General features: G+C 35.2%; 1 protein-coding gene across 3 annotated transcripts in view; it reads left to right on the top strand.

The window, feature by feature from the left end:
• The first annotated feature begins 264 nt into the window (after window positions 1–264).
• Window positions 265–27939, top strand: part of MMS22L (MMS22 like, DNA repair protein) — a 120560-nt gene continuing 92885 nt past the window's right edge. The window contains exons 1-10 of one of the 3 annotated variants that reach the window (XM_028510228.2): window positions 265–390; window positions 972–1150; window positions 2237–2362; window positions 4141–4190; window positions 9798–9885; window positions 9981–10158; window positions 12761–12851; window positions 14828–14958; window positions 16604–16717; window positions 23980–24156. In XM_028510228.2, the coding sequence (XP_028366029.1) occupies window positions 987–1150; window positions 2237–2362; window positions 4141–4190; window positions 9798–9885; window positions 9981–10158; window positions 12761–12851; window positions 14828–14958; window positions 16604–16717; window positions 23980–24156 (1119 nt within the window). In that variant the 5' untranslated portion in view covers window positions 265–390; window positions 972–986. Of the gene's footprint in view, window positions 391–971; window positions 1151–2236; window positions 2363–4140; window positions 4191–9797; window positions 9886–9980; window positions 10159–12760; window positions 12852–14827; window positions 14959–16603; window positions 16718–23979; window positions 24157–27939 lie in introns of those variants that run through there. The other 2 variants (XM_036024499.1, XM_036024500.1) reach the window with 2 other exon arrangements.

Here is a 27939-nt window from a genome sequence, read left to right as displayed (position 1 = left end):
ACAAAAGCTTCTTTCCCGAGTCCCACCGGAAGATAAGCCGCTGAGTAGATCTTTCTCATCTTACTTGGTTAGTACTTTCTCTGATCAGTCAGGGCCCGCCTTCTGGCCGAATGCACCAATTAAAACTAAAAGCGAACAGAGAAAAAAAGAGAAAAAAGAAAGAAAGGTGAAAAGCTGCACGGTAACCTCGGCCGGCAGACTCTCGCGATAATTCGCCAGCACCGGTGGTTCCCGGGGTGACTCTGAAAGCGGACCTGCGGGGGCGGGCTCTCCAGTGGCCCCGCCCTTCCTGAACGCTGTTTGGCGGGAATTTCGCCGGTTTGGGACTCGGAAACCACGTACTCTGGCTGCTGTTGGGACCCTGGCGGGCGGATCTTCGGGACTGAAAGTGTGAGTAGGCACGGCGTGCATTAAGCTGGGGGTGCCCGGGTGCTGAGGATCCCGACTCTTGTTGCCCCCTTCCCGGCCCGTGCCGGTCTCTGCCGAGTTCGTTCCGGGAGAAACTTGAGACTAGCTCGGTGGCCGTGAGGAGTGGGATTTGGCGCAAGGTACTCCTGATCCCCACCTGGAGTCTGCAAAGGAGCTTTCTCACAACACTGCGGGATAACTGGCTCACTGCGATTTAGCGGAGGGCACAGGTCCAAGCTGGCTTGGGAGGTGCCAGACAGTGTCTGTCCAGCCAACATTTTTTCCTCTTTACCCGGTCCCGAGCTTCAGCAGGGTCCGTCCTAGAGGGGTTAAGTTCCTGCTACAGCCGGTCGCGGGTGCATTCTGCCGAAGTCCTGGCAGCCTTGATATAGGGGAGTCAGTGGAGGAGAATTGGTGGGAATCTGGTTTCTCAGTTTTTTTCTTTGTGTTGGGGAGGAGAGCGCTTTGATGACTTTCTGACGTCACTCGCCCTACCTCTGGCAGTCTAATCACAACTTCTCTGGAGCTCTTAATGATAATAAAATGACCCCCAAACATTTTAGGACATGAAATAAACTATGGATATCTGTTCTGCTGTGTCGACGTTGCTGACCGACAGTTTGGAACTGGAGCTGGAAACTGAATGGTGCAACCTCCCTTGCTTTTCTTGTGCTTTTGACAATAGAGGAGGAGGAAAACATTTTTCTGGCGAGTCCTACCTTTCCAGCGGAGCCCTTAAGCGGTAGGTAGAAGAATCGGAGACATTGTTTTATTACTTTCATCAGATTTTTCATTAGTTAGAAATAATAGTTAAGGTTTTAGGTAACTAAACTTTGATATTCAAGACATGTTTTTATAAGTCGGCTTAGTACGTCAGACAGATGCAAACTACTAGGTCTGTCATTGGTTTCCTGGTTAAGAGCATACCTAAAAGATTTTTGGATAGGAAGGAGGACTTTCTTGCTACCTGTTACTCTCTCACCTCTCTGCTTCCTCAGCCTTGCCGGGCCAGAGCTGGGTTCTAATTTCCCTTTTAAAGTGAATCCTGAACTACCTGGACTTTTTGAAATGATGTTTCCTCCTAAAACATGAAATGATATTTTGGAGTTTCTCAGTTAAGTCTTAAGTAAGACATGAACATTTTTTGTTGCCCCAGTTCCTTCTAAAGCTGCGAGTCATTACATTATTAGCAGAAGTCTTATAGACTTATTTTTTTTAAAGAAAAAACCTTTCAAATAAATACACCAGATTCTGTAAGTTCACAATAATGTTATTCTTCAAAGTTCTTGCCTTGGACAGTTGGACACATATTGTCATAAAACTGCTATTACTGAAATATTTCAGGAATACCTTCTGAGCCAACTTTAGTCAGAAAGCAAATAATTCTTGTTGGTTTTATAGTTGTGCTTTGTTTGAAACCTTAAAAGAGATTACTCAATTTGATTATGCTGTTCTCCAGACATGGCTCAGAATAACTTATAATTTATAGCTGTTTTAAAAATTAAATGCCCCCTCAAAGGGTGAAATTCTACATTGGAAGACCACTATTAAACACAGGCTAAAGTATGTACCTTAGACTCCTTTTTGTGCTTCACACATAAGTTATATTGCTCTTTAGAGTTACACTTTTTTAAAATCAATATATAGGCCTGAATTTTTATACAGTTCTAGCTTTAGTATTCCTGGGTTTGTGTATGGTACCAAGGCATATCCTGACCTTATTGCTGGCATGTCATGTATAATATGGGTTTATAGAATGTCAAAAAGGATGTTATAGTTTAGGATTTAGCATACTTTTCGTGAGATTTAATCATAGTTTTTATTTCAGATTAATTTTGAATCTTGATCCTTTACCAACTAATTTTGAAGGAGATACAGTGGAAATATTTGGCATTCAGTGGGTTACTGAAACAGCATTAGTGAATTCATCTAAAGTGCTTTTTAATTTATTCAGGTAAGTTTGTTTTTTTTTTTAATTTGCTTGGAGTACAGATGCTGTTCACTTTTGTAAGTTATGTTGCTCTGTGGTTTCTAATACTGTTGTTAACAAAAGCACCAGTAGAGTTGTGCATTTTGTTCACTTGATTATCTTATCAATAACAAAATTATGCAGTAACATTTTATGGAGTAACAGTTTTAATGAGTTGTTTTTAAACTAATATTCTTTTTAAGAATCTTTATTTGACATCGTATATTTAAGACAAATATTTAAGGCTTTAAACTATATTATAGTTTTGGAGGAAAACTAAGATACTTTTGTTGTTTAATAGCCATAGTCTTTTAATGATTTTGTAGAGAATGAACTCATCCTTTCCAGTATATCTTTCAGACTGTATAATAGAAATATTACTAATTAATATGATTAATTTAGACAACATTGAAATTTTTTTTAAAGATTTATTTATTTATTTTTAGAGAGGGAAGGGAGGGAGAAAGAGAGAGAGAGAGAGAAACATCAATGTGCAGTTGTTGGGGGCCGTGACCTGCAACCCAGGCATGTGCCCTGGCTAGGAATCGAACCTGCAATACTTTGGTTCGCAGCCTGCGCTCAATCCACTGAGCTATGCTAGCCAGGGCTAAAAATTTTTAATGAAAAATTTCAAACACACGAAGTTACAGAGAATATTATAATGAACCCTCACATACCTTCCCTTAATTATAATACACATCAAGGTTTTATCACATCTTCTTCATCTGTTCCTTCCCCTCATTTTTGGCTTAAGTATTTTTAAGCAAAGTCTAGGCTTCATGTTACCATTAAATAGTTCAGTATGAATTGCTTAAAAATATGAGCTTTTTTCCAAACATAAACACTTACACTTATCTTATTATCATAACGAACACAGTTGAAATAATGTATCATTCAAAACTTAGTCAATATTCAGATTTTAGATTTGAAATGAAGTAAGGTATTGAGGGCAAATTCTTACCCCAAAATACATTAAGAATATGTATATGGTACATTTAAATGAAAATGGAAAGGTGGAGGGATTTCTCCTCCCACCCTCATCCCATAGGGTGAGGGATTTGAAATTTTTTTTTAAAGATTTATTTATTTATTTTTAGAGAGGGAAGGGAGGGAGATAGAGAGAGAGAGAAACATCAATGTGCGGTTGCTGGGGGTTATGGCCTGCAACCCAGGAATGTACCCTGGCTGGGAATTGAACCTGGGACACTTTGGTTCCCAGCCCGCGCTCAATCCACTGAGCTACACCAGCCAGGGCTTTATTACATAAAAATCTTATTACAACATTATAAGCATGTAATTCTGTAACATAACAATATCACACTCAAGCACACCACATGACATTTTAGGTGAAATGTTCATTTTGCTGTCAGTCTTGTGCAAGCCATTCACATACTCTACCAACCACACTCAGTGGCGTTATTTCTGCTGGACCCTGTATATGATACAACTTAACATTTCATTATATAACTGTTAACTTAGGCTATTTTATATAGCAAGTATTTTAAACTTCTTGAAGATTTAAGCAGTAGCTAGGTGATAGCGAAATCTATGATGTTTGATATAATTTCTGAGATATGTGCAGCTTTTAATATATTAGTTTTGGAAGGTCAGACAAAGGCATATTTTATCTTGTCCCAGAGTCTTCACTACTTGAAGCTGACCCTGTAATAAACATTTTGAAGTATTGGAAACATTATCCTTGTGATTGTTACATTCTTTACACTATTCTAAAATTAACTCTCACTTTACATTTTTTAAATTAGGCAACAACTATATAACTTGGAAACCTTATTACAGGCCAGCTGCGATTTTGGTGAGTCATGTGTTTAAAGGTGAATTGTGTGTTTAAAAGTGAATTGCATGTGGGTTTCATGATGCGTAGTTGGCATATCATAATAACCTGGAGGAGCGTTAGGTTAGTTACTGTATTTAGTTTTTAGGAAAAGTATGACACTTAAATTTTGTCATAGCTGAAATTTATAGTACTTTTTCAAAATTGTGTTAAAATTGATTTAACGCTAAATATCTCTGAAGCGAGTTAGTAACAAGCTTCGAGGGTGCGAAGTGAGATAGTGAACTCATAAGAGAAATAGTACCAGACCTTATGCTATCTTCTTGCTCTTCTACTTTCTGTTTTTCTTTGTCTGTCTGTCTTTGACATGTAATGGATTACTGATTTGGGGGGCTTGGTACAGCTTGGTTAGTGAAGGGAATTGAAGGGCCTTCTGTTTTAGTGCAGGCCAGCTTCTCCTGTCTGGCAGTTTAGGGGCAGTTTGTATTTAGAATCATGGCCTCATCAGCCTGGGTCCTAGCCCTAGCTAATTGTGGGTAGCACACCAGTTAATAGTTCTCACCAAGTTGAGTTCTTGTGAGAATTAAATGACAATGCAGGTTAAGTGCTTAGCTCAGCAACTAAGGGTTACCTGGACCACGCCTTTGAGCAAACAAAGGCTTAGTGACTTACTAAACCCAAGGGGGAAAGCCACATCTTGAGGAACAGTGGGACCTCTCCGTAAGAAGAAGTAGGGAGGGGATTGTGCTAGGGTTTGAGTTTGTGCTGGGTGATTTTGGGTAAAGTTTAAGGGGACTAGGACTTTGTTCTGAATTGCATGCTGTTAAGAAGCAGGAGCAATTTGATTATTGTGTTAATTTTTATATAGAAGTGGAGACAAAGGGGGCCTAGGGAAGGTTCTGATTAGTAAAGAAGCAATCTTGTTAGCTGGAAGAGGGGCATGTTCTGTTTTTTTATTTTGTTTTTTTGTGTGATTGTATAAAGCCTTGTTTCTGATGCAGAGAGGGTTTGTTATTGTCTTGTTTCACCATAATCCTGGGATAGCCCAGTCTAATTACTTTAAAAATTATTTTATTAACGTATAGTTGACATACAATATTATATTTGTTTCAGGTATACAATATAATGATATGACATTTATATACCTTACAAAGTAATCACCATAAGTCTAGTAATCATCTGCCACTGCACAAAGTTATTACTGTATTATTGACTATTCCCCAGGCTCTACAGAGCATCCTTGGAACTTATGTATTATATGGCTGGAAGTTTGTACCCCTTAACCACCTTCACCTTTTTACCCACTACCCATTCCCTTCCCTCTGGCAATTATCAGTTTATTCTCTGTATTTGTTTCTGTTTTGTTTTCTTTTAGATTCCACAAGTAAGTGAAATCATATGGTCTTTGTCTTCCACTGACTGACTTATTTCATGTAGCATAGTACCCTCTAGGTCCATGTTGTCACAGTGGCAAGATTTCATTCTTTTTTATGCCTGAAAAATAGTCCATTGTATAGATGTCACATATGTTTCCATTCATCTGTTGATGGACATCTATGTTGCTTCCATATCTTGGCTATTGTTATTTGCTACAGTGAACATAAGGGTGCATATATCCTTTTGAATTAGTGTTTTCATTTTCTTCAGGTAAATACCCAGAAGTGGAATTGATATGTTGTATGGTAGTTCCAGTAATTTTTTGAGGAACTTCCATGCTGTTTTTTATAGAAGCTGTACCAAATTATAGTCCCACCAACAGTGCACAGGGTTCCTTTTTCTTCACATCTTCACCAACACTTGTTATTTGTTGACTTTTTGATAATAGCCATTCCGATAGGTGTGAGGTGATATCTCATGTGGTTGGATTATTTTTGATATTTTAGGAAAATTGTTTAATTTCAATAAAAATAGCTGTCAAGGCTGTTTTACTTGTTTTATTTTCTCAGTATATGCTCAGTCAGTGTTGAGCATTATTGTTTCACTAGCCCCTGCGTCCCTGCTTCAGCCAAGGTACTAGGTAAGGTGCAGACTAATCAGAGTGGAAAGGTGTGCTGCTGAAGAGCTTGCAGTTGAGTAGAACATGTGGACATGCAAGCATGGGTCAGCATGGAAAATGGAAGGGCAGTCAGTGGTTGCCACATGTGTAAGCTGCTACCGTGGCTCAGGGCCTCATTTGCCGACATGCCTATCACCGAGTGATGCCAGATTGGTGTCTTCCAGGATGAGACATTAACTAGGCGGAAGATTTTGGGAAAGTTTGGGGGACAGGAAGAGTTCCAGGTAGAAACAACTATATTGAAAAAGATTTTGAGGTAGGTAAAAGCATAAAATTTCAGGGGGCAAGAAGTACGGTAAGTAAAGAGTATGTGTGAGAGTGATGAATTTGAGAAGGTTGAAATTATAGTTGTCTTTGTAAAGCATTCCAAAGAGTCAGAAGTATATTTTGAAACCCTGGGGAACCTCTAAAAGATTACGGTGGACTCAGCAAGAACACATAACCATGTAGGCTGACTTAATTAAATTCAGTTTGAGGAAGGCATTTATTACATGGGAATATTCCTTGAAAATTACTTACTGGCCTAAAATAGTACAATGGACTATTTGTTGAAATGGTTGTTACATGGACATTTTGGCTGCTTTTGTTTCTTGGAAAAACTTTTAGTGATAGATCCGTTGGACAGGTTAGCAGTGTTAAAGATTATTCCTAGATCAGCTCCTCACTGTCCTGCACCTGGATTAGGGCCCCGTTAATGATGTCGTGTAGCTAGCTTGGCCCTCAGGCCTCCCCAGAAAGGCCTCACGTAGGAACACTTACTGAGCGTGTGTAGTTCTTGTCCTCCTGTTCACTATGCTACCCACATTGCTTTCCAGTTGAGGCAGAATAACATGCAAAATAATGTATGGTTTGCTCATACCTGTTCCTTTTGTTAAATCTTTACCTGAGGATATGTTTATTGATTTTTAAAAAATATTTTATTTATTTATTTTTAGAGAGGGAAGGGAGGGAGAAAGAGAGAGAAACATCAATGTGCGGTTGCTGGGGGCCGTGGCCTGCCACCCAGGCATGTGCCCTGACTGGGAATTGAACCTGCGACACTTTGGTTCACAGCCCGTGCTCAATCCACTGAGTTATGCCAGCCAGGGCTTGTTTATTGATTTTTGAGAGAGGAAGGGAGGGAGAGAGAGAAACATTGACGTGAGAGAGAAGCATCGATTGGTTGCCTTCTGGACATGCCCCTCCTGAGGATCGAGCCCACAACCTAGGTGTGTGCCCTGACCAGGGACAGGACAACGCTCCAACCACCTGAGCAGCTGGCTGGGTCGCTGATACCTGTTCTCGAGAATAGCTGTTGGTGTTATCCCTTTTCCGGATATAGTTTTTTTGTCTACAGACATTTCATTTGAATTTTTTTGTGTATTCTGTTTCTGTCCTTATACTTTTTTTCCATCCATTTTGGATGTCCAGAGTATACATATAACAACTTTTTTAAACTTTGTCGACTGCAAATTCTTTCATCATTGCTATTTCTGGGTCTGTTGATGGATTTTCCTCCTAGTGTGTGTTATAGTTTTCTGGTTCTTTGAAGATCTAGTGATTTTTTGTTGTGTGATAGACATTGTAGTATTTACATTAACTGCTTTCTGGATTTTCTTGTATTGTTTCTGTAGTGTTAAATTTTGTTTTGGTTTGCTGTTGAAAATTTGTAATTCATTGGGTTTTTCGAATCTTGTTTTAAGTGTTGTTAGGTCTTAAAAGTAGTCTTTAGTCTAATATTACTTTAGCTCTAATAAGGTGAATGATGATTCTTTTTGGTGTATTACGCTGTTTTGTTTTTGTTTTTGTTTTTGTTTTCATTCTTCCTAGTGGGAACTTGAACTGTTCCCTGGCCTGTAAGCTTTGCAGGGAATTGTTTCCTAATGTTTTTACCTGGTCATGTTTTTTTTCTCCTCATTCTTGAACCAATCAGTACTTAGCCAGAGATTCAATGGGGACCCTCTGTACATTTCCAGAGCTTTTTTTTTTTTTCTTTTTTTTTTAATGGAGCTTTTTTCTTCTTTGGTGCTTTTGCCCTGTAAATTCAGACCCTCTGTTTCCTCAGCTCAGTGATTTGGACTCTGGGTTCTCTCTTGGTGTGCTGCAGCCTAGAAATTGTTTTTCTGTGGGAAGTATTGGGGTAGCAGTCTTACATTGCCTTGCTTCTGGTGCCTAAAAACTTTTTTTTGATGTTGATTTTCTAGTTTTCTAGTTTAAAATGGGAGATGGGTAAATAGGATTCCTTTTACTCTATCTTGGCTGGGTGCAGGAGCTCACAGCAGGTGTTTTTAACAGCTTACTGCCTCATGGGTTGAGAATTGTGAAACAGGGATGATACGACTTTTTGTAGGTGAAACATAATTAAGCTATAAAAATGCACTGCACTGTTTAATATGTAGGTGTTTACATAACCTCTTCTATTGATTTTGCCAAAACAGTGGCCATGTTTGCTCATTTAAATTCAAATTTAGAAATAAGTTTTGCTTTATGTTTAATATCGATTAGAGTTTGTTGTCTTTAATTCTCATCATTTTTTTCTGCCTTGGTTTAGTGATTGTCTCTTACTCATTTTTCTTAGAATGATTGTCATTGTACATATGTTTTGCCCATAGTGACGTTCCAGATAATTTTTGCTGATATAAATGTTCAAGTGAGAAATATGGCAAGGATTGAAGCTGGGAGAAAGACAATATTAATATATCATTTGCGGCCTTATAAATCATTAAGGACTTTTGATTTCATTCTGAATTCTGTAGATAGCCTTTTCATAGGTTTTGATTTAGGAGAAATAGGAATTGACACATACATATATATTTTATTTATATATATACACTTGAAACATATTTTGTGCTTAGATTATAGAGGGGCAAAGGAAGATGCAGGAAGACCTATTAGGAGACCTGCTGCAGTAATTCAAGAGTCTATAGGGAAATGATAGTTTGAAGGTATATTTTGGTCATAAACTTAATAGGACACTGATGGATTATGTATGAGTTTTAAGGAAATGGAAGAAGCAAGAATGACATAGGCAATTGTTGACACCAGTTCTAATGAGTGGAGAAAACATGGGCGTGATAGGTTTTGGAAGAAATTGAGGATGTATTTTCACTGTCTGAGCAATCCAAGTACAAGGTGGTGGGCAGTTTAACATGCAAGGTCTAGAGGGTGAAGGAGAGGTTAGGGGTATAGGTAAACCCTTTCAAATTGTTATCATTTTGAAATAAAGGAACTGATCATATGCACTAGAGGAGAGGACCCAGGACTGAGTCCTGAGGAGCCCTTACGCTAGTAGTTGGGTAGAGGAGGAAGAAAGGACACAGGAGGAAGAAAGAAGACCGGCAGGATATGGTGTCAGTGAAACCAGGTGTAGCCAGTGCTACTGTGAGGGCAAGTTACTTGAGGACCCGTAGTATCCATTGATTGGACAACATGAGTATCATTGGTGACCTTAATGAGAACAGATTTTTGGAGGGTGGCAAGAATTATATAGGAATTAGTAGGAAAAAGCAAAAGATAGAAAAATTGGTGCTTGTATGTTAGCTCACTGATTAATTATTTAAGCTATGATTAACATTATCTATTTTTGGTTTCAGGGAAGATATCAACCCTACACTGCAAAGCAGACAGTATTAGGCAGCAATGTGTAACATTTCTTCATTATGTAAAAGTTTTCATCTTCAGGTAGGACATCTGTTGACCATTTTGATTACTGCATGAGTGTCTGAGTACCTGTTCCTCCAGACTCTGGTTGTTCATGGTATTCAATTGCTTTTTAGGTTCCTGAAAGTACAGAATGCCGAGAGTCATGTTCCTCTTCACCCCTATGAGATTTTGGAAGCACAGCTTCCCTCAGTATTGATTGATGAGCTTCATGGATTACTCTTGTATATTGGACATCTATCTGAGCTTCCCAATATTAATCCTGAAACATTTGAAAATCAAAATCAGATTAAGGTTTGACTTACTTCATTTATTTTTTAAATTATCGTTTTTTCTCTCTATAAGGAGTATTTATTCAAGAATGAAGGAAATTAGTTAAGAGTACAGCTCTGGACCGGACCCAGACTGCCTAAGTTGAAATTCTGGCTCCTCCTTTTATTAATTATGTGCCTTTCGGCAAATAATACCTCTTGCCTCAGTCTCCCCATCTCTATGATTGTTAAGGCTTCCTAGAGTTCGTAGGAGAATTAGATACATTAAAATGAATAAAGCACTTAAAATATAGCATACTCTAAATCAGGGATAACCGTTCTGTATTCCAGTATATAACTGCAAATGTTTAAAACTTTCACATCAAATTATACATATAACCTTTTTTTCTGAAATATGTATCATCTTTCCCTACTTTTTATTATAGTAAAATATAAGGTTACCTTATAAAACTTAGATTTGCAAAACATGTCATTTTGTTTATTCTGACTTTTGAGACTTTTTCCCAATATGATTAAGTTGTTTTGACTAATGCCCTTCCCTCTCTCCTTTTTAAAATTTGTATTGTTAGCGTAACACAGCTTATGGATATAATTAATAAATTCTCCATAGGATAATGTGAGGTTCACTGTATAACCAATTATACTTCCCTGTCGATTCCCTAAACTCTCAACTTCTTCTATTTCATTTGACTTCACCAAGTTGAATAATGTTTAATTTTTAGGAATGTGTCTTTGTCAAAATTTAAAGTGCCATGAAGTGTTTATATATTTCTGAAATATATAATTTTCTGGTGAAAATTAACAACAACAAAAAATGGGTTCTTTATGAGGGATAAATATATCTAATGATAAAAGTAAACAGAGTCCTGGATTTTGGAGCATCATCCCATAAATCAAAAGGTCATGGGTTTGATTCCTAGTCAGGGCACATGCCTCTGTTGCAGGTTCAGGCCCAGTCCTGGGTCAGGGCATATACCAGAGGCAACCAATTGATGTTTTCCTCTCTCTCCTCTTTCCTTCCTCTCTTTCTAAAATCAGTAATCATGTCCTTGGGTGAGGATAAAAAAAGAAAGTAAATAGAATTTCAACTGAACTCACAGGTTCATATGTATAAGCCATAGAAAGCAAATAGGTAATTGCTTTGAATTAAGTCATTTAATAAAGATTTCAGGGTAGATTGTGGGGGAGGGATATTTTTCCTTCCTTTTAGTTTCTAAATTTGAATGCTTTATATTATCTATCAAGTGTTTAAGAAAATAATTAATAATTTATCTAGGAACAGAAATAAAAAATGTGTCCAATGGTTCTCAAACTAGGTTTTGCCCTTCCTAGACTTTTTAATTAGGCAGACTTGAAAAGCTATTTTATTTGAAGATCAAAAGACTGAATTTTAAAGCAGGGGGATATAGTCTTCAACACACACCCAAAAATCATACACTTAAATTATTTTCTAAAACAACAGCAAAAGCATCTTACAATATAAAAAGTATCTCTCAAGACTTTATACATATTTTGTATTTTATCAACCTTACATGTGAAAAGTAGTGATTTAATTGGTATTTTCAGTTGAACATCTGTCTTATTTTTTTGGAATGTTTTTTTATTAGAAATATTTGGATATTATGTATTTACAAATATTTTCATTTATCTTTTTCAGCAATTAAGCTGATTTACTAGGTAGATTGAAGTTTTTTATATAGTTATATTTGTCAATTTTTTTCTTTTGTATCATCTCTATGCTGATGTTAAAATATACTTGTTTTTACATTTATCTCTTTAATTCATTTTTAAAAAATATGCTGTGAGGTGGGAAATCTAATTTTAGTATCTTGCAGAAAAACAAGTTAATAATTCTGTCTTATTGAATGACGCATGCTTTTCACACTGATTTGGATACCACATTTTTTCATTTCTTCCCTATTTTGCTGTTCCTGAGCCAGTACTGTTGTATTAGTGTATCGTTTTATGTTGTTTGCATATTTGATAAAGCAGGTTCCATCATTCTTTCTAGTTGTCTTAATAGAACTTGTGTATCATTATCTTTAGTTTTTATAACGATACTAAATGTTGACTGGAAGAAGGTTAGATGGAATAGGTTTGAATCCAAATGCATGAATGAGAGGTAATTTCTTTACCTCTTTTAATTTAACGTTTCTTAAAGGGCACGACAATAGTGTCTACATAATAGTTTAAAGTTTTGTGGCTAATATTCCTTATAGGAGCTGCTGGGTATGTATTACATTTAAAACACTTATTTCCTAACTAAAATCTAAAACAAAATCATGAATATAATTGTTTTTAAAATTCTTTTACTGCCATGCAGCTCTTGTAGAATCAGAGCTTGGTTGGAAGGGACCTTTACTATACAAATCTATTCAGCAGCCCCAACATGGGTCTATGTTAAATCTTCAGATGAAAATATATCCTGTCCTGCTTTCATAATCTCTGGTGAAGAAAATCTTCTAATGAACAAGACAAAGGTTTTCCTGAGCTTTTGAATAGGGGCGGGTTAATTGATTCTTTGTCATGGTGCTTATGGAGGAGTGTTGTGATGTGCTATCACTTATCTTGTAAAGTATTGAATATTATGAATTCTCAGTGACAGCTGATGATGTCATTCACAGCTTTTTCAACCATCATGGCATTTATTACATCTCCACTTGGATATCCATTGGCTGGTGCTAGAAATTCTTCAGATGCTTGGTGAAAAATTGAGTGAGTGTATGGTTTTCTGATTTCTGTCCTTTTTCTTATCTAAACTTTTATTGGTTTTTAAAGTTACACAAGTAATAAGTGTTTTCTGATTTTTTAAATCAAATAGTAGCCAAAGTAAAAAGTGAAAATCTTTTTTCTAGAGATAACTACTGGAAATGGCTTAGTCTGTTTATCCTCATACTTTCTATTAGTATGCATATATAGACTTCCTACTCATAGGTAGGAAGTTTGTTTTGATTTCTAACCACAGATGCCGTTGTGGTATTGTTCTGTATGGTGTATATCATTTAACAGTTGTTTTAAAGATTTGTTCATGTTCATACATATAGTTTTACTTTATTCATTTAGGTTTGGATATAAAAGGCCTATCATAATTTATTTAACTATATTTATCTTTTTAATATTTAATATTTCCCTTTTTGATATTATAAATAATATTATACATCTTTCAATACTTGTACAAGCTAAGCTGTAGAATAGAGTCTTAGAATTGGAGTGGCATATTATAATTTTAATATTGTATGTGCTCCCTTTGCTGTAAATTTCCCCAGTTGGTGTGCACTAACTGTGCCTGTGCCTTTGCCTCATAGTCTTGCCAGTAGTGGATATTATCAATTATTTTATTTTTTGCCAACTAATATGTGAAAAATGATATTGAATCTTTATTTTTATAATTTCCTGATTACAAGTGAAGTTGAACATTTTCACAATTTTATTGTCTTTTTATATTTTCTTTATTAATTAGTTCATAATCTTTTGCAATTTTTTATTACATTTTTAAAATTTTTAGACAGAGGGGAAGGGAGAAAGAGAGGACATTAATGTGTGATTGCCTTTCATGAGCCCCCTACTGGGGACCAGGCCTGCAGTCCAGGCCTGTGCCCTCACTGGGAATTGAACTGGTGACCCTTTGGTTTGCAGGGCGGTGCTCAATCCACTGAGCCACACCAGCCAAGGCAATTTTTTTTTTAATTAGTAGAAGTTTTTTACACATAGTAATCTTTTAGTTCATATGTTGCCTATTTATTTCTTGGTCTTGCTTTTTGGCATCTTTAAATCCTATTTTAAGTTTAGCAGTGTTCTGGAAATCTTTACTTGCAAAGTAAATTATCAGCTATTTAGGTTATAAAGATATCCATTAACTCAATACCTGCTTTTTAATTAATAAACACAAAAATACGTGCATGTGTCTATGTATATACACTCACATGTATACATACAAAGAATGTACACAAATATATAATTTTTTTCTCATATGAACACTATTTTAAATAATATTTTCTTAGAACAACACTCAGGTAGACTTACTCTGATCTAGACACAAATTTTGGTATCTGTTAGGTTTGTTTGCTGTATTTCACACCAAACAAGCAATTGCACATAGCTACTTTATTATTATTTTTTAAAGAATGTTTTGCCCTGGGTGGCGAGGTCAGTGGATTGAGTGCAGGCTGCGAACCAAAGTGTCACAGGTTCGATTCCCAGTCAGGGCATATGCCTGGGTTGCAGGCCACAGCCCCCAGCAACCGCACATTGATGTTTCTCTCTCTTTCTCCCTTCCCTCTCTGAAAATAAATAAATTAAAAAATAAAAAAAAAAGAAGTGGACTGGAAGAAAGAACAATAAAATTTAAAAAAAAGAATGTTTTAAAGTTTTTTATTGGTTAAAAATATGGGTGAAGATTTTCTCTGTTTACCCTCTTCTATTTTTTTCTCTTAAGTGATGTTGCTTGTTGCTTTTGAAAGATGGTCACGTTAAGAAAACAGAAGTCTATTGAATGGTAATTGGAAAGATTGAAGCTTTTTTTAGGTGGTATTTATCATTGTTTGTGTAAGAAAGGAATTGTAAAATTTAACTTTTATTTGCAAAAATTTGCTTTTAAATGCATATGTCACAGTTTTGTTATAAGTTAATTTAAAGGTATACAATCACTTTCCTCCTGTAGTTTTAAGTAAAATATTTTATTGTGTTTTTAGAACAAGTTGTGTATGGTCATCAGTTTATGAATCTGGCAGGTGACAATTTAACCAATGTCAGCCTATTTGAAGAACACTGTGAAAATCTCCTGTGTGATTTACTAAGCCTGTCACTCAACAGATATGACAAGGTAAAGCTTTAAGTGTTTGTATTTTGATACTTATGGCAATAGTTAGTCCTTAAATCATGTGGTTTAAACTATAAAAATTTAATCTGAATTCTTAAGCCCTGGCTGGCATAGCTCAGTGGATTGAGCCCGGGCTGGGAACCAAAGTGTCCCAGGTTCGATTCCCAGCCAGGGTACATGTCTGGGTTGCAGGCTATAACCCCCAGCAACCACACATTGATGTTTCTCTCTCTCTCTTTATCTCCCTCCCTTCCCTCTCTAAAAATAAAAAAAATAAAAAAAAATTTAATCTGAATTCTTGTTAATTCTTTCAATTTTATATTTACTATTATCTGGGAGTTGAATTGGAAAATAATTTGACTTAAACATTTAAAAAAGGCTGGAATTAGTGTTTTAGAGCTGTTACTTTTTTAAAGCCTTTTCATCTTGTCAAAAATAAATACATAAAAACAGGACGTTTATGATAATGACTGGAAGTTTAACTTCTATTCAGTAGTAGTGGTCAGCCCTTTAATAATCTAGCATATTGGCTATTACATAATGAAAGGTGAATAATTAACTAAAGTTAATTGACAAAGGGTGGCTTTAGTTGAAAAATTTTAAGGGTAGTTTTGTTTGCTTGTTTTCATCTGACATCATTGTGGAAATTGCTTTTTTCTACTAAATTTTATTTATATATAATGTTTAATATACAGAAAGATTTAAAGGTATTATATTAGACATTCATTTCAAGTAATGGAAATTTATAGATATTTCAGGTTATAAGCATAAACCTTACTTATGGGGAATCAGGATTTATAATTTTTTTAAAATGTAGATTGTTTTATGTATTGTCAGTATCTCTTAAATTTAGTCTATGTGTTTATAATTAGTATAATGAGTAGATTAATCAGATATATTATAGTAAAGTTGACAGTTACCTTTTACTATGTATTAGAAATATATATAATATGTATGAAATATGAATTTCAGAAGATTAGCTATATTTATAAATATAGACAATATTCTCTGCAATTTTAATGGACATTAAAGATATATTTGTTATAAAAATGGTGAAATTGTTTAACCGTTATAAATCTCTAATAATCGTATTCTGACTTATAAAACATTTTAGTCTCCTTTACAGTGAATCAAAAATTATTTTTTAATGTTTTTACAACAAGTCTTTTTATTGTAGTGGATGGATTTGATCAATGTTAGAGAACTGTGATGCTGAGGCCAAGCCTAAGATAGCTCCTGCCTTTGTAAATAAAACTTCGCTGGAGCATGGCCCCTTCCTCTTTTTCCTTATTGCCAGTGGCTGATGCCGCACAACAGTGGCGGAGCTGAGTGCCTATGCAGACGGTGTCATGAGTGGAGCCCCAAATATTTGCTGCCTAATTTCTTACAGAATGTTTGCTGATCATTGGACTAGATATTTAACCAGAGTTTTTCTTACTAGTTGAAAATAAAATTTATTCTGTGCTTTTGGTTTTATAATGAGGATTTTTAAAAGTTGATGAAATGACAGTTTTTTTAATAAAGAATTTTATGTAATTAAGCATAAATTTTAAGTGCTCTAAATCATTGTTTTAAAATATTTGAAAGGATGTGTGGCATGTGAAGTTCTGCTATACTGTAAGTAACACATTTTGGTTCTTTAATACAGGTTAGGCCTTTTGAAGCATTAACCAGTCACCACTGCCCATGTGCATGTGTTAAAGAATTATGGGTTCTACTTATTCATCTTCTGGACCACAGAAGTAAACGGTCTCTCTCAGAAGTAAGTTGTAAAATTGATGTTAGTTACCATTATTGATACTAATTATATTAAATTTATGTTTCAGTGGTTTTGGCCAAGAAGAGTCTTACAGAATTCCTTCTTTCTAAGATGACAGTCACCACCAAATAGAGCATTAACTGAGTAATAAATATCTACTGCATTTTTAATTTTAAATGGTAATATGAAACATCTAGGAAACATATAAAATTTGACTGTTTTATTTTCTCAGAGTTTTTCGTTATTGTTGTTGTTGTGCTATTAAGAATCTGTTAGCCTAAAGTATTAGATGCCCTTTAGTAATTCAGGAAATATTTTAGTTAGGAAATGTGGCAAATTTAGATTTAGGAAGAAGTAAAATAGGTTTCTGTTGTTCAGTTTTACACTATTTTATTTCAAGGCAGCATGAAGACAAGTGCAAAGGGGGAAGATAGGACACTTTCTCCCACTTCATTTTGAGCCAAGTCTTCATAATGGGGCTTTATTTTATTTCATGTGTTGTAGATTAGGAGAAAAAGAGAAGTATCCACAGGCAGAAGTAAGTACAAACAATTCATTGTGGAATGATGCTTAAAGGTTTATGTTATATAAAAAAGTACTTTTTGATATTTTATAGGTTTTTGAATTTCCCAGCTTTTCACAATTTGGGGTTTGGATGATTGTATTTTTGCAAGTTCACAAGTACTATATTTATTTTGAGATATTTAGCAGTAAATATACTAAATATAGTAAAGTTTACTAAGTATACATTTATTGTATTTTTACTTTTTGAGTAAGGAAATTGTTTTCCTCACATTTTGGTTTGTCAGTACAGTTCAGCTTTCTACTACATTTAAATATTACGAAGTCCCAGCAGTTTTTTCCCTTTGATTATTTGCCAGGATGTTTTATTTCTTTGACATGGTAAAAATCAATTTTCTCATTTTCTACAAAAGTTATCTTTATTATTTAAGTATTTTATATATTTTTAAAATTGTTCTTATAAATTTTAGACTTGAAAGTGTAAACCACATGTAGTGTAGACATGTTTATACTGGTTGCCATTAGTTTTTTTCTAGATTTTACTTTTCTAAAGATTTTTTATTTATTTATTTTTAGACAGAGGAGAAGGGAGAGAAAGAGGGAGAGAAATATCAATGTGTGGTTCCCTCTTGCATGCCCCTCAGTGGGGACCTGGCCTGCAACCCAGGCATGTGTCCTGACTGAGAATTGAACCAGAGACCCTTTGTTTTGCAGGCCGGTGCTCAACCCGCTGACCACACCAGCCAGGGCTTTTTCTAGATTTTAAATAGAAATGTAGGCATAAGTTGAAAATACTAATTGTAGAAATTTATATAGTGATACACAGTGCTCAACCTAAATGATTTATATGTTCTTCATTTTATGCCGTAACCAGACTTGTCTTAAAATAATAAATGTCTGAGGCCATTTCATTTTTTTAATACTCCTAAAATAAGTTATATTTTCAGATTTCAAGGCCATTTTATTTTGCAAGGCAAGTTAGGAGTTTGTTTGTTTATATTCTTGATGGTAAGACAGTTTGATCTTCCTGCTTAAAAAAAAAAATAACCTAATTTAATCATTCTGGGTACCCTGTAGTAGCATTTTAAGTGTGTCTGTTAGCTTGCAGAAAGTAAGAAGTATTGAGGCCATATACTAATAATTGGTGGGAACTCAGGTCAGATGAATACTGAAGCTGCCTCATCAACTTAGATGCAGTTGCTGAATTATGTAAACTTGAACATTAGCTTTCATACATATAAGGTGCAAGCATAGAAGATAAAGCTTAGAGTTAACCTAAGTCAGTAGCCTACTAATATACCCAAGTACTCCTGAATCTGACCTCCCAAAAGGATGAACTCAGAACTCAACTAAATTGCTAAGGAAAATTGCCTTTGACTGTGGTATATTGCAGTTTAAAATTTTTGTTATTTAAAACCAGTGAGTTCATGGTGGGTAGATGGTGCTAAAAATTTCAAGCCAGTGACTTCTAAACCAATGACATTGTCAATAACCACGGACAGTAGGTGTACTTAAACCTACAGCCTCCCACCTAACTTTCCCCAAAATATAGAACAGTAAGAACAAATAAAACTACACATGTAAAAAGCATGTTGGCTGCATAACTACAAGATAGGAATACTTAAAGCTATAAATTAAAAGTAAACATCACCAAAGCTCTACCTGAAAACTTTCTAGCAGGCAAGAGTCATGAGAAAAATTGCTCAGAGGAGAGAAGGGAGCTAGTAGTAGTCATAAAGTTGGCCTAAAACCATGGCCAGATTGTGAAAATAACTGAAAAGCTTCCTCGTTGATCACAGAACTGATCTTAGAATAGGAACTTAAAAGTGTGTGTGTGGCTTGAGGAGGCAGTCTTTGAAACTAACCCTTCTGGAGAATAAAGGGGAAAGGAAGCTTCCCCTTGGTGACTGAGTGGTGAAAGTGATGGGAAGTAAAAGCAGAATATGTAGGGTCTTGTAAAACAAAAGAGACACAAATAACAAAAACCCAAACTGTCCTCCATCACCACCACCACAAAATAAGTAAATAATAAATAAATAAAATCCAGTGAAGAATGGGACTTTGATACATTGACAAAAGAGGGATCACTGAGCTAGGAATCTTAAAAAAAAAAAGTAGTCCAATTCTACAAAGTAAAAAGAAGGGAAGCAAAGAGGTCTTTCTAAAGTTATTAGAAGACACAATTGATACACTTTCACTGATGATACCTTCTCTCCCAGAAACAATTATAAAGCAGAAGAAAATTGTAAGACAATACTTCAGATGGGATTAAATACAGATGGGATTCAGATGGGATTAAGTATTTATTCTAGTTTGTAAAAAAAACACCTTGAATAAGAAATTCCATTGTTAAAATAAATAGACCAAAAGCCAGGAATGAATGAAGTAAACTGAATGTAGGAGAGAAGTAGAAATAAAAATCATTTTAGAATTCACTAAATTAGAAGATTCCCAAGGAGAACAGACTCAAATGAAAATTTAGTTAAGGGGCTTATTTTTGTGTATAAGTACAACTTAATCAACAAAACAAACAAGCAAGCAAAATATAACCAGAGACATTGAAATAAAGAACAAACTGACAGTAACCAGAAGGGAGTGGGGCAGGCCATCAAGGAACATGCATAAAAGACCCATGGACAAAGCTAAAGAGGGGTAGGATTAAAGGGGGAGGTGAGAGAGGGTGGGGGAAGGAGTGGTAGGGAGGAAATGGAGATAGCTATATACTTGAACAACAATAAAAAAAAAAGAGAGAAAATTTAATAAAGGGCATGGAATAAAGGCAACCAAAGGAATAAAAATGAGATAAGGGAAGATAAAGGGTTAGAGAGAAAATGGTTGAAATGGAAGATAGGCAAAGAATATCCTTTTGTTTAAATGGAGTCCCTAAAAAAGAAAAAGCAGTGGGATATAACAAACATTTAAAACAATGGATGAATCCAAGGAAATGTTTCAGAAATAAAAGAGGAACTAAATCTTCTGGATGACTGGACAGATTAACTCCAAATAATCCATGCTGAGACATAGCCTACTAAAACTATTCGACTTAAACATACAGAAAATCTCAAGTTCTCTAGGAGATCTTCAAATTCTCCAGGGAAAAGCATCCAATAACTTACAATAGCTAAATAATTTGACCTGCGCTAGACTTCTCAAAAACGACATAAAAACTAGACATTTTAATGCCATGGAGCATTTAAAAAGACTCAAAAAGCCTTTTTTCTTGTGCAGACACAACTATATGTCTGTGATCCAGAAGAGGAGCCTCCCCTGACCATGCCTGACACCCTGATCTCCAACTGGCAGCCTCTGGAATGGAATGAATTAACTATATGGCACAACAAAACCAGCTCTCAGCTTAGGGAAAAGGGTCTTAGGTCCTACCTCTTGCTCTCTGGAGACTATATGGACTATAACTATGAGATCCTCTCTTTTTTTTTTTTTTTTTTTTTTTTTAATATTTTATTTATTTATATTTATTTTTAGAGAGGGAAGGGAGGGAGATAGAGAGAGAGATAGAGAGAGAGAGAGAGAGACATCAATGTGCGGTTGCTGGGGGTTATGGCCTGCAACCCAGGCATGTACCCTGGCTGGGAATCGAACCTGGGACACTTTGGTTCCCAGCCCGCGCTCAATCCACTGAGCTACGCCAGCCAGGGCAAGATCCTCTCTTAATAAAAAGCTCAAGACTAACGAAAAGTGTCCAAACCAAAAGGAAACCACAAAAATGTTCTTCTAGGACAGTAAAGAAGCAAATTAAAAATTACTCTTTGTACTATCTCACATGTAATGGCTTTGGGGACCAAGATGGATGTGGATTAGCTGAGAGAGAAAAACAGAAAAAGCAACTGAAAGTTTCAGGAGGAACAAGGAAGTTTCTCTGTTTGTCTACCTGGGAATTAATGGTTTCAGAGAATGCTGACAGTAGGCTAAGCAAGACTCATAGAATCTGTTGTTTGGAGTGCTCCAGACTGCTGAAAATAGAGGTTTCTTTTTTCCTCTTATACAAGGGTTTTAAAAATTGACAGTATTGCTGAGTACACTGCTGAGTACAGTGTACTCAGTTTGTTTATTTATTTTTTAAAGAAATTGTGTGTACACTATAATTCTTGTCAAAAGGAATATTTAATTTTCCCTACCCTCTGCCCGGCCCCTCATCCCTATAATGAGGGAGGAAAATACTGAATGGGATTTGAAGTTTTCCCCCTGAGAAAGGGACATTTTCTGCAATCAGGTCAGTGATTGAACATATTACTTGAACATATGCTATTATTTCTGAGGTGATTACTATAAGAAGAGAAAGCTGACTTACAAGCTGGAAAAGAGGGAAAAATAAAATAAATATTCAACCCAAAGGAAGGCAAGAAGGAGGTATTGGTGGAAAAATTAGGTGTACAAATAGAAATACAGAAAAAAATGGTAGTTTTAAAAGTAAATAATATTGCATTAACTGCAAATGGACTACTAAATGCTCATTTTAAATATATACAGTTAGAACAGACGCTGTTTACCAAAAATAATCTAAAACAATACAGAAGGTTTCAGAATTAAAATAAATAAATATATATGTATATATATACACGTGTGTGTGTGTGTGTGTGTGTGTGTGTATATGATAGGTAATGTATAAAACTAATGTTGGAGAAAACTAGACTTTAAAACCAACAAAAGCATTAAGTCACTTCATACTGATAAAAGGTACAATTTACCAGGAAAATAAAACATTAAAAATTCTATACGGCTAATAACATGGTGCTAAATATAGAAAATAAAAATTGGCAACTACGAAGAGAAATACATATGCTTACAGATATTGAAATATACTTCTAAATAACTTACAGGTAAAACATGTTTTTACAGGAAATAACTAGCATACTGCTAGAAGCTTTGGGACTGTAGCTGAGGATATAAAGAAGGAAATTTATAACTAAATACAAATGTTAGAGGAAAAAATGGAAATTAATGAGTTAAGAAGTTAGGGAGAAAAATTCTTTTCTAATAAACCCAAAGAAAGTAATAGGTAGCAAATAAAACTAGCAAAAATTTTTGAGATTGAAAATAATAAAAATGATCAAACCAATGAAAAAGATTAGAACAGTCAAAAATTGGATCTTCAGAAAGATTATTAAAATTGGCTAATCTTTCTTGAGGTGATTATAGAGTCAATGTTAGAAGTAAAGAACATGACTATAGATTCTACAGATAGTAAAACAAGAGTTGAGATATTGTCAACAGCCTTATGCCTAATAATGGAAATATGTGAAATGGACAACAACCTAGAAAAAAGTCTTACTAAAACTCATCAAATGTTTAACAACAGTAAATCAGGTAAATGGTTTTATCATGTAGCCATACATCAGAATATTCTGTTGAACTATGGTTATACTCATTAATTTGGATGAATCTTAGAAACATAGTGTTGAGGAAAAGAGGCAAGTTACTGAAGAATAGAAACAGGCCACTTAATAGACACTTAATCCAGAGAGAACATGAAGGTGGCCAATAGACATATGAAAATATGCTCAGGGTCAGAGAAATGCAAATTGAAACCACAATGAGATACCACCTCACACCTGTCAGAATGGCCATCATTAATAAATCAACAATAAGTGTTGGTGAGGGTGTGGAGAAAAAGGAACCCCTGTGTACTGTTAGCAGGAATGCAGATTGGTGGAAAGCAGTATGGAGTTACCTCAAAAAAATTAAAAATGGAACTGCTTTATGACCCAGCTATTCCATTTCTGTGAATATATCCAAAGAAACCCAAAACACTAATTCAAAAGAGTACATGCACTCTTGGGTTCATTGCAGCATTATTTACAACTGCCAAGATTTGGAAGCAGCCCAAGTGCTATCATAAATGGGTAGATAAAAAAGTAGTGTTACAGTTACACAATGGAATACTACTTGGCCATGAAAAAGAAATCTTACCCTTTCCAATATCATGGATGGACCTGAAGAGTATTATGCTAAGTGAAATAAGCCAGTTAGAGAAAGACAAATACCATGTGGGTTTATTTATAGGTAGAATCCAATGAACAAAATAAACTAACAAACAAAATAGACTCAGATTCAAGAGCAGACAGCTGTCAGAGGAGGTGAGAATTGGGGAGATGGGTAAAAGTAAAGGGATTAAGCAAAAAACAAAATAAACACACAGATAACAGAATGGTGATTACCACAGGGAGGGAGAGAGAGGAGGTAGAAGAGGGATGAAGGCAAAGGGTGAATAAGTGGTGATGGAAGGTGATTTGACCTGTGGTGATGAACACATAATATGCAGATGATGTATTATAGAATTGTATACCTGAAACCTATCCAATTTTATTAACCAATGTCACCCCAATAAATTTAGTAAAAACATTTATAGAAAAAAACATGCATTAAAAGAAAACCAAACAATAAGAGGTAAAGCCAGAAATATGTGATTTGAGCTTACATACATATATGGCAAAACTTTCAAAAACAGGAATGATTTATTATGAAAGTTGGGATAATGGTTACCCAGGTTGGGAGACAAAGAGGTGATGTGGGAACATAGCAACATGTAGGATCTTTCTAAAATACTATTCATTTTCAAATTCTTAACATGGGTTCTTAAAATTACTGTTCTTTAAGTTTTACATATTTGTTTTACATTCTCTTTGGCATGTATATTTCATTATTAAAACAGAGGGAAAGCCCAAATCAAAGGCTATTGGACCAGTGTCTATTTTAATGGAATCATATCACTTCTGTTTCTATAGTCATTTTGGAACTGGTTGAATAAACTACTTAAAACACTCTTTGAAAAGCCAAGTGAGCAAAGAAGACCTTCTACGCCTGCCATCCAGCCCAAGGATCCATTAGGTTTTAGTTGGTGGATTATCACTCACATAGCATCGCTTTACCAGTTTGATCGCCATGGAGCGCCAGATGAAACGGTAAGATTTTATTTTTTTTAACTTTCTTATATTACCAATTAATACATTCTTTTGGTAGACAAATTAGAAAGCAGAAACAGGTAATAAGCCTACAAAGATATATTCAGCTTTGAATCTAGAAGCTGTAGACAACTTGAAAAATCATAATCTTTATGTTTTTATTAAGAAAAACAATTTGAAGAGTTGGGATCTCATCCTGTTTCTTTTACTAAGTAGTTGTACTACCTTCAGTGAATTACTTAAACCTTTATGGGCCTCTGTTCCCTCATGCAGAGACCACGGGAATAGATTTTTGGAAGATTCCCTTTATTTCCAAAATTGGTAAGATTGCCAGCCAGAAAGCATATTTCTCCAGAAATGAATCAGTAGGTTTTGTGAATCATTTGATAAAATTATTTCCTCAAAATAACACTTCATCGTAGAAACTTTTTGCAAAAGTTATTTTCATCTATTAAACAACCATGAAGTTTACTTCAAATAGAGTGACAGATTTTACAGAAACATTTTTACTGTGTTATTTAAAAATTGCTGTGAATAAAACCAGCTGGTAGATGTATTTATTTGAAGCCCTATTTGTATATAATTTCTTCCATGTTCAGAAATGAATAACATAGTATTATGTCATTTCATCAGTTCCATAAAATAAACATCTAGAATCTTGAAGCCAGTGTGTCTGTATTTTCAAAATTGGTCTTATTTTTCTGGGAGTGGGTCTTAAACCTGGCTGATCATTAGACCTCCCTTTGAGTTTTTAAAATTCAGGTTTCTGGGTCTCAACTCTGGAGATCCTGACTTAGTAGTCTGTTTGGAGTTTGGGAATCCTTATTTTAAAAAGTTTTCTGGCTTTTATCCTGTATTTCTTTATGAAACATGTTTCTTGTTGGACTTGACAGATTTCCCTTTTGTTTGGAATATGGAGCACAGTAGGCTGAGAAACCTCCATGGAATCTGAGGGTCATTTGTGTTGACATTGTGTCATCGAAATGGAAAGGCCTCATGAGGTCCTCTAAATGATTCCACTAAGAATAAAAGCTCTGTTAAAGGGATCCTAAGATAAATTAAAGTAGAGTCAGAAAGTGCTCTGAAATGTTCATATGCAGCTTAGTATCAGTGTTTTTGAGAGTTCTACCATGGCCCTGGCTGGTGTGGCGCAGTGGGTTGGGCATTGCCCCGCAAGGTGAAAGCGTGTTGGTTCAGTTATGTCAGGGCACATGTCTGGGTTGCAGTTTTGGTCCCCATTCAAGGCACATGGGAGAGGCAACTAATTGATGTTTCTCTCTCACATTTATGTGAGAGAGAAAAATAAATAAAACCCTTTAGAAAAGAATTCTGTCACACACTGAATGAGGTCAATAGAAGGAACTTCTCATAGAGAAGGAATGTATGTCCCTTGTTTCTCTACATAGTCCTTACCATGCTGATACACAGTAAATACTCACTAAATGTTAGCAATTACCATTATTACTGTAGTATCCCTTCTATTGATTATTTTTGTGGAGTTAACATGATAATGTTTCACATCTTAATTACCAAGAATATTAGAACAAAATTAAAAGAAGTCAACAAAAATCTACCTATAATTCTAAGGTCTTAGCACTTTTATTTCTTTTCCAACCTTAATTCTTCTAAGAACATATTTCTGATTCGAATTGGTATAAGTAAATATGGTAATTAGTTAAGCACTTCTGAGTCCCTATTATAATAATAAGTGCTAATGGTAGGATACATATGAAACAGATTGTACTGCCTCTTTTTTCATGTTCTCGGGCTGTTAATGCTTGTTGGAACTGCACTGTTTTGAATGATTGGTATTTTTCAGTAGTGGTTGCTGTTGAACCCCAGTAGCCATATTAATATGTGTAATTACTGCTACTGTTGTAATATTGAATTGTACTAGGACAAACACCCACAGTAGCATTGCTGAAATCATTGTTCTATTTCACACAGAGAAGTCCATAGGAGATCATTGCTTTTACTAGCTGAATCAAGATAGTAAATGAGTTTTCTGTATTTAAAATAGCTTAACCTTTGTGTTTTAATATTTTTCAGCAGTGCTTGTATGATTTTTTTTGCCAAGATACATGTTTTATAAAATCTTAATTTCTTAAGTTATGTAAAAGGTTTTCAGAGGAAGGAGCTATGATGTTTGAAAAAGAACCTTTCTTATGGTACAGATAATAAAGATGTACAATGTGCGTGTGCATGTGTATGTGTCAAATACACTGCTTTTAGTCATGAGCCCTTGAAGAGTCAAATATTTCTGGACTTTTTAATGGCTTTTAAAGAAAAACTCAAGCTGTCCATAGTAATAGTTTTCACCAGGGGTCATACCTTTAGCATATTGTATTTGCAAATTGTTTAATATCTCACAGGGACTGTTCAGTTTTATCTCAGTGAAGCATTATGAAATGAGAGGGTAAGGTATACATATTACAGCTATAGAAACTGAAGTACAGAGTGTGTACTTTCCCATATTTTTATCACCAAAGCTCGATATTAGAGTTCTCCTAAGGAAAACTTCTGCAGAAAGGTCTTTGCTAGGGTGACCATGTCCACCAGTTTGGCCTTGAACAGTCCCAGTGTATGCCTGCCATCCCCTCATCCCATCTGGTTGGTTTTTCCTTTTACTCTCAAAAGTGTCTTATTTGGTTTATAAATCATGTAATTAATCTACAGAGGCATAGTGACCTATTGGAGTTTATATAAGATGCTAATTTGGATTTTGGATATATTTAGATTAGAATTTTGAAAATTACCTGAATTTTTTTCTCTTTTAGATGTATTAGCATAACCAGCTACCATAAAGAAAGTGGTTATGTGTCAAATGTGCTTTATTCCGTTAAAGAGTTATCTGGTGTGAGAGGATGATGTGAAGTAATAATGGTTAGTCGTGTGTCCTGCAGGAAAGAAATATCTCTGGTCTTGTGTTAACTATAGAGATGTTTCAGTTTTTGAATGTGAACTTCTTTGCCCTGAAGTTGAATGTGAAATCTTTATATTTTAAACAGGTTTCAGATATAGTTAATTTTTTTTTTATTTAAAAAATTTCTGTACATGGACTTTTGCTATATGGGATGATTTATGATTTAAATCATAAACTTGCTAATTGCTTACTGTAGGTCTATAAGGAAATTTGGTTCTCATACTAGAGGCTTTAGGTTTTCATATATTTCTGCCTAATGCTTTTTTCAACGTAGATAAAGGTGTGTTATCCTCGCACAATCCTAATCATCTATTTAAAAAGCAAATATCATTTAAGGAGAAAAATCACTTTTGAGCATTGCAAGCATCAGGCTACCCCTGCTCATGCATAGTGCAGTCAGTCAGGCCAGCTGAGGCTCTGCTTTGAAACATCTGAAATGGTGAGAAGGTGAAAGGTGTGAAATGTAACCTTAAAATGAGAGTGGAACCAGGTCACCTAGTTCACTGGAAGTGGAGGCTTGGGGACCTCTTTTATATTTCTCGTGGAATTGCTGTTGTGCTGAAGCCTCAGTTGGTGTTTAGTTTTGATATTGGGATAAGAGATATAAAACAGCCAAATCGATGACTTCATACTTTTTTTCTCTCAGTGGAGTTAAGCTACTTATAACAATATATAGAAAAAATGCTGTAGCTGCTCTAGGTTAAGCTTTCTTAAGGAAGAAATAGCTGTATTCCTTTAATACATAGTTTCTTCTTACTCAGTCTTGATTTTGGCATGATATGGTTGCTATTCTGTCCTCTGGGTTATGGGGTATTTTTGTTTTACATTAGAGCTACAATACTGATCCATAGAGTTGAAAT

Source organism: Phyllostomus discolor, chromosome 4, assembly GCF_004126475.2.
Source record: "Phyllostomus discolor isolate MPI-MPIP mPhyDis1 chromosome 4, mPhyDis1.pri.v3, whole genome shotgun sequence".
Classification (NCBI taxonomy): Eukaryota; Metazoa; Chordata; class Mammalia; order Chiroptera; family Phyllostomidae; genus Phyllostomus; species Phyllostomus discolor.
This window is presented reverse-complemented; position numbering and strand designations above follow the sequence as displayed.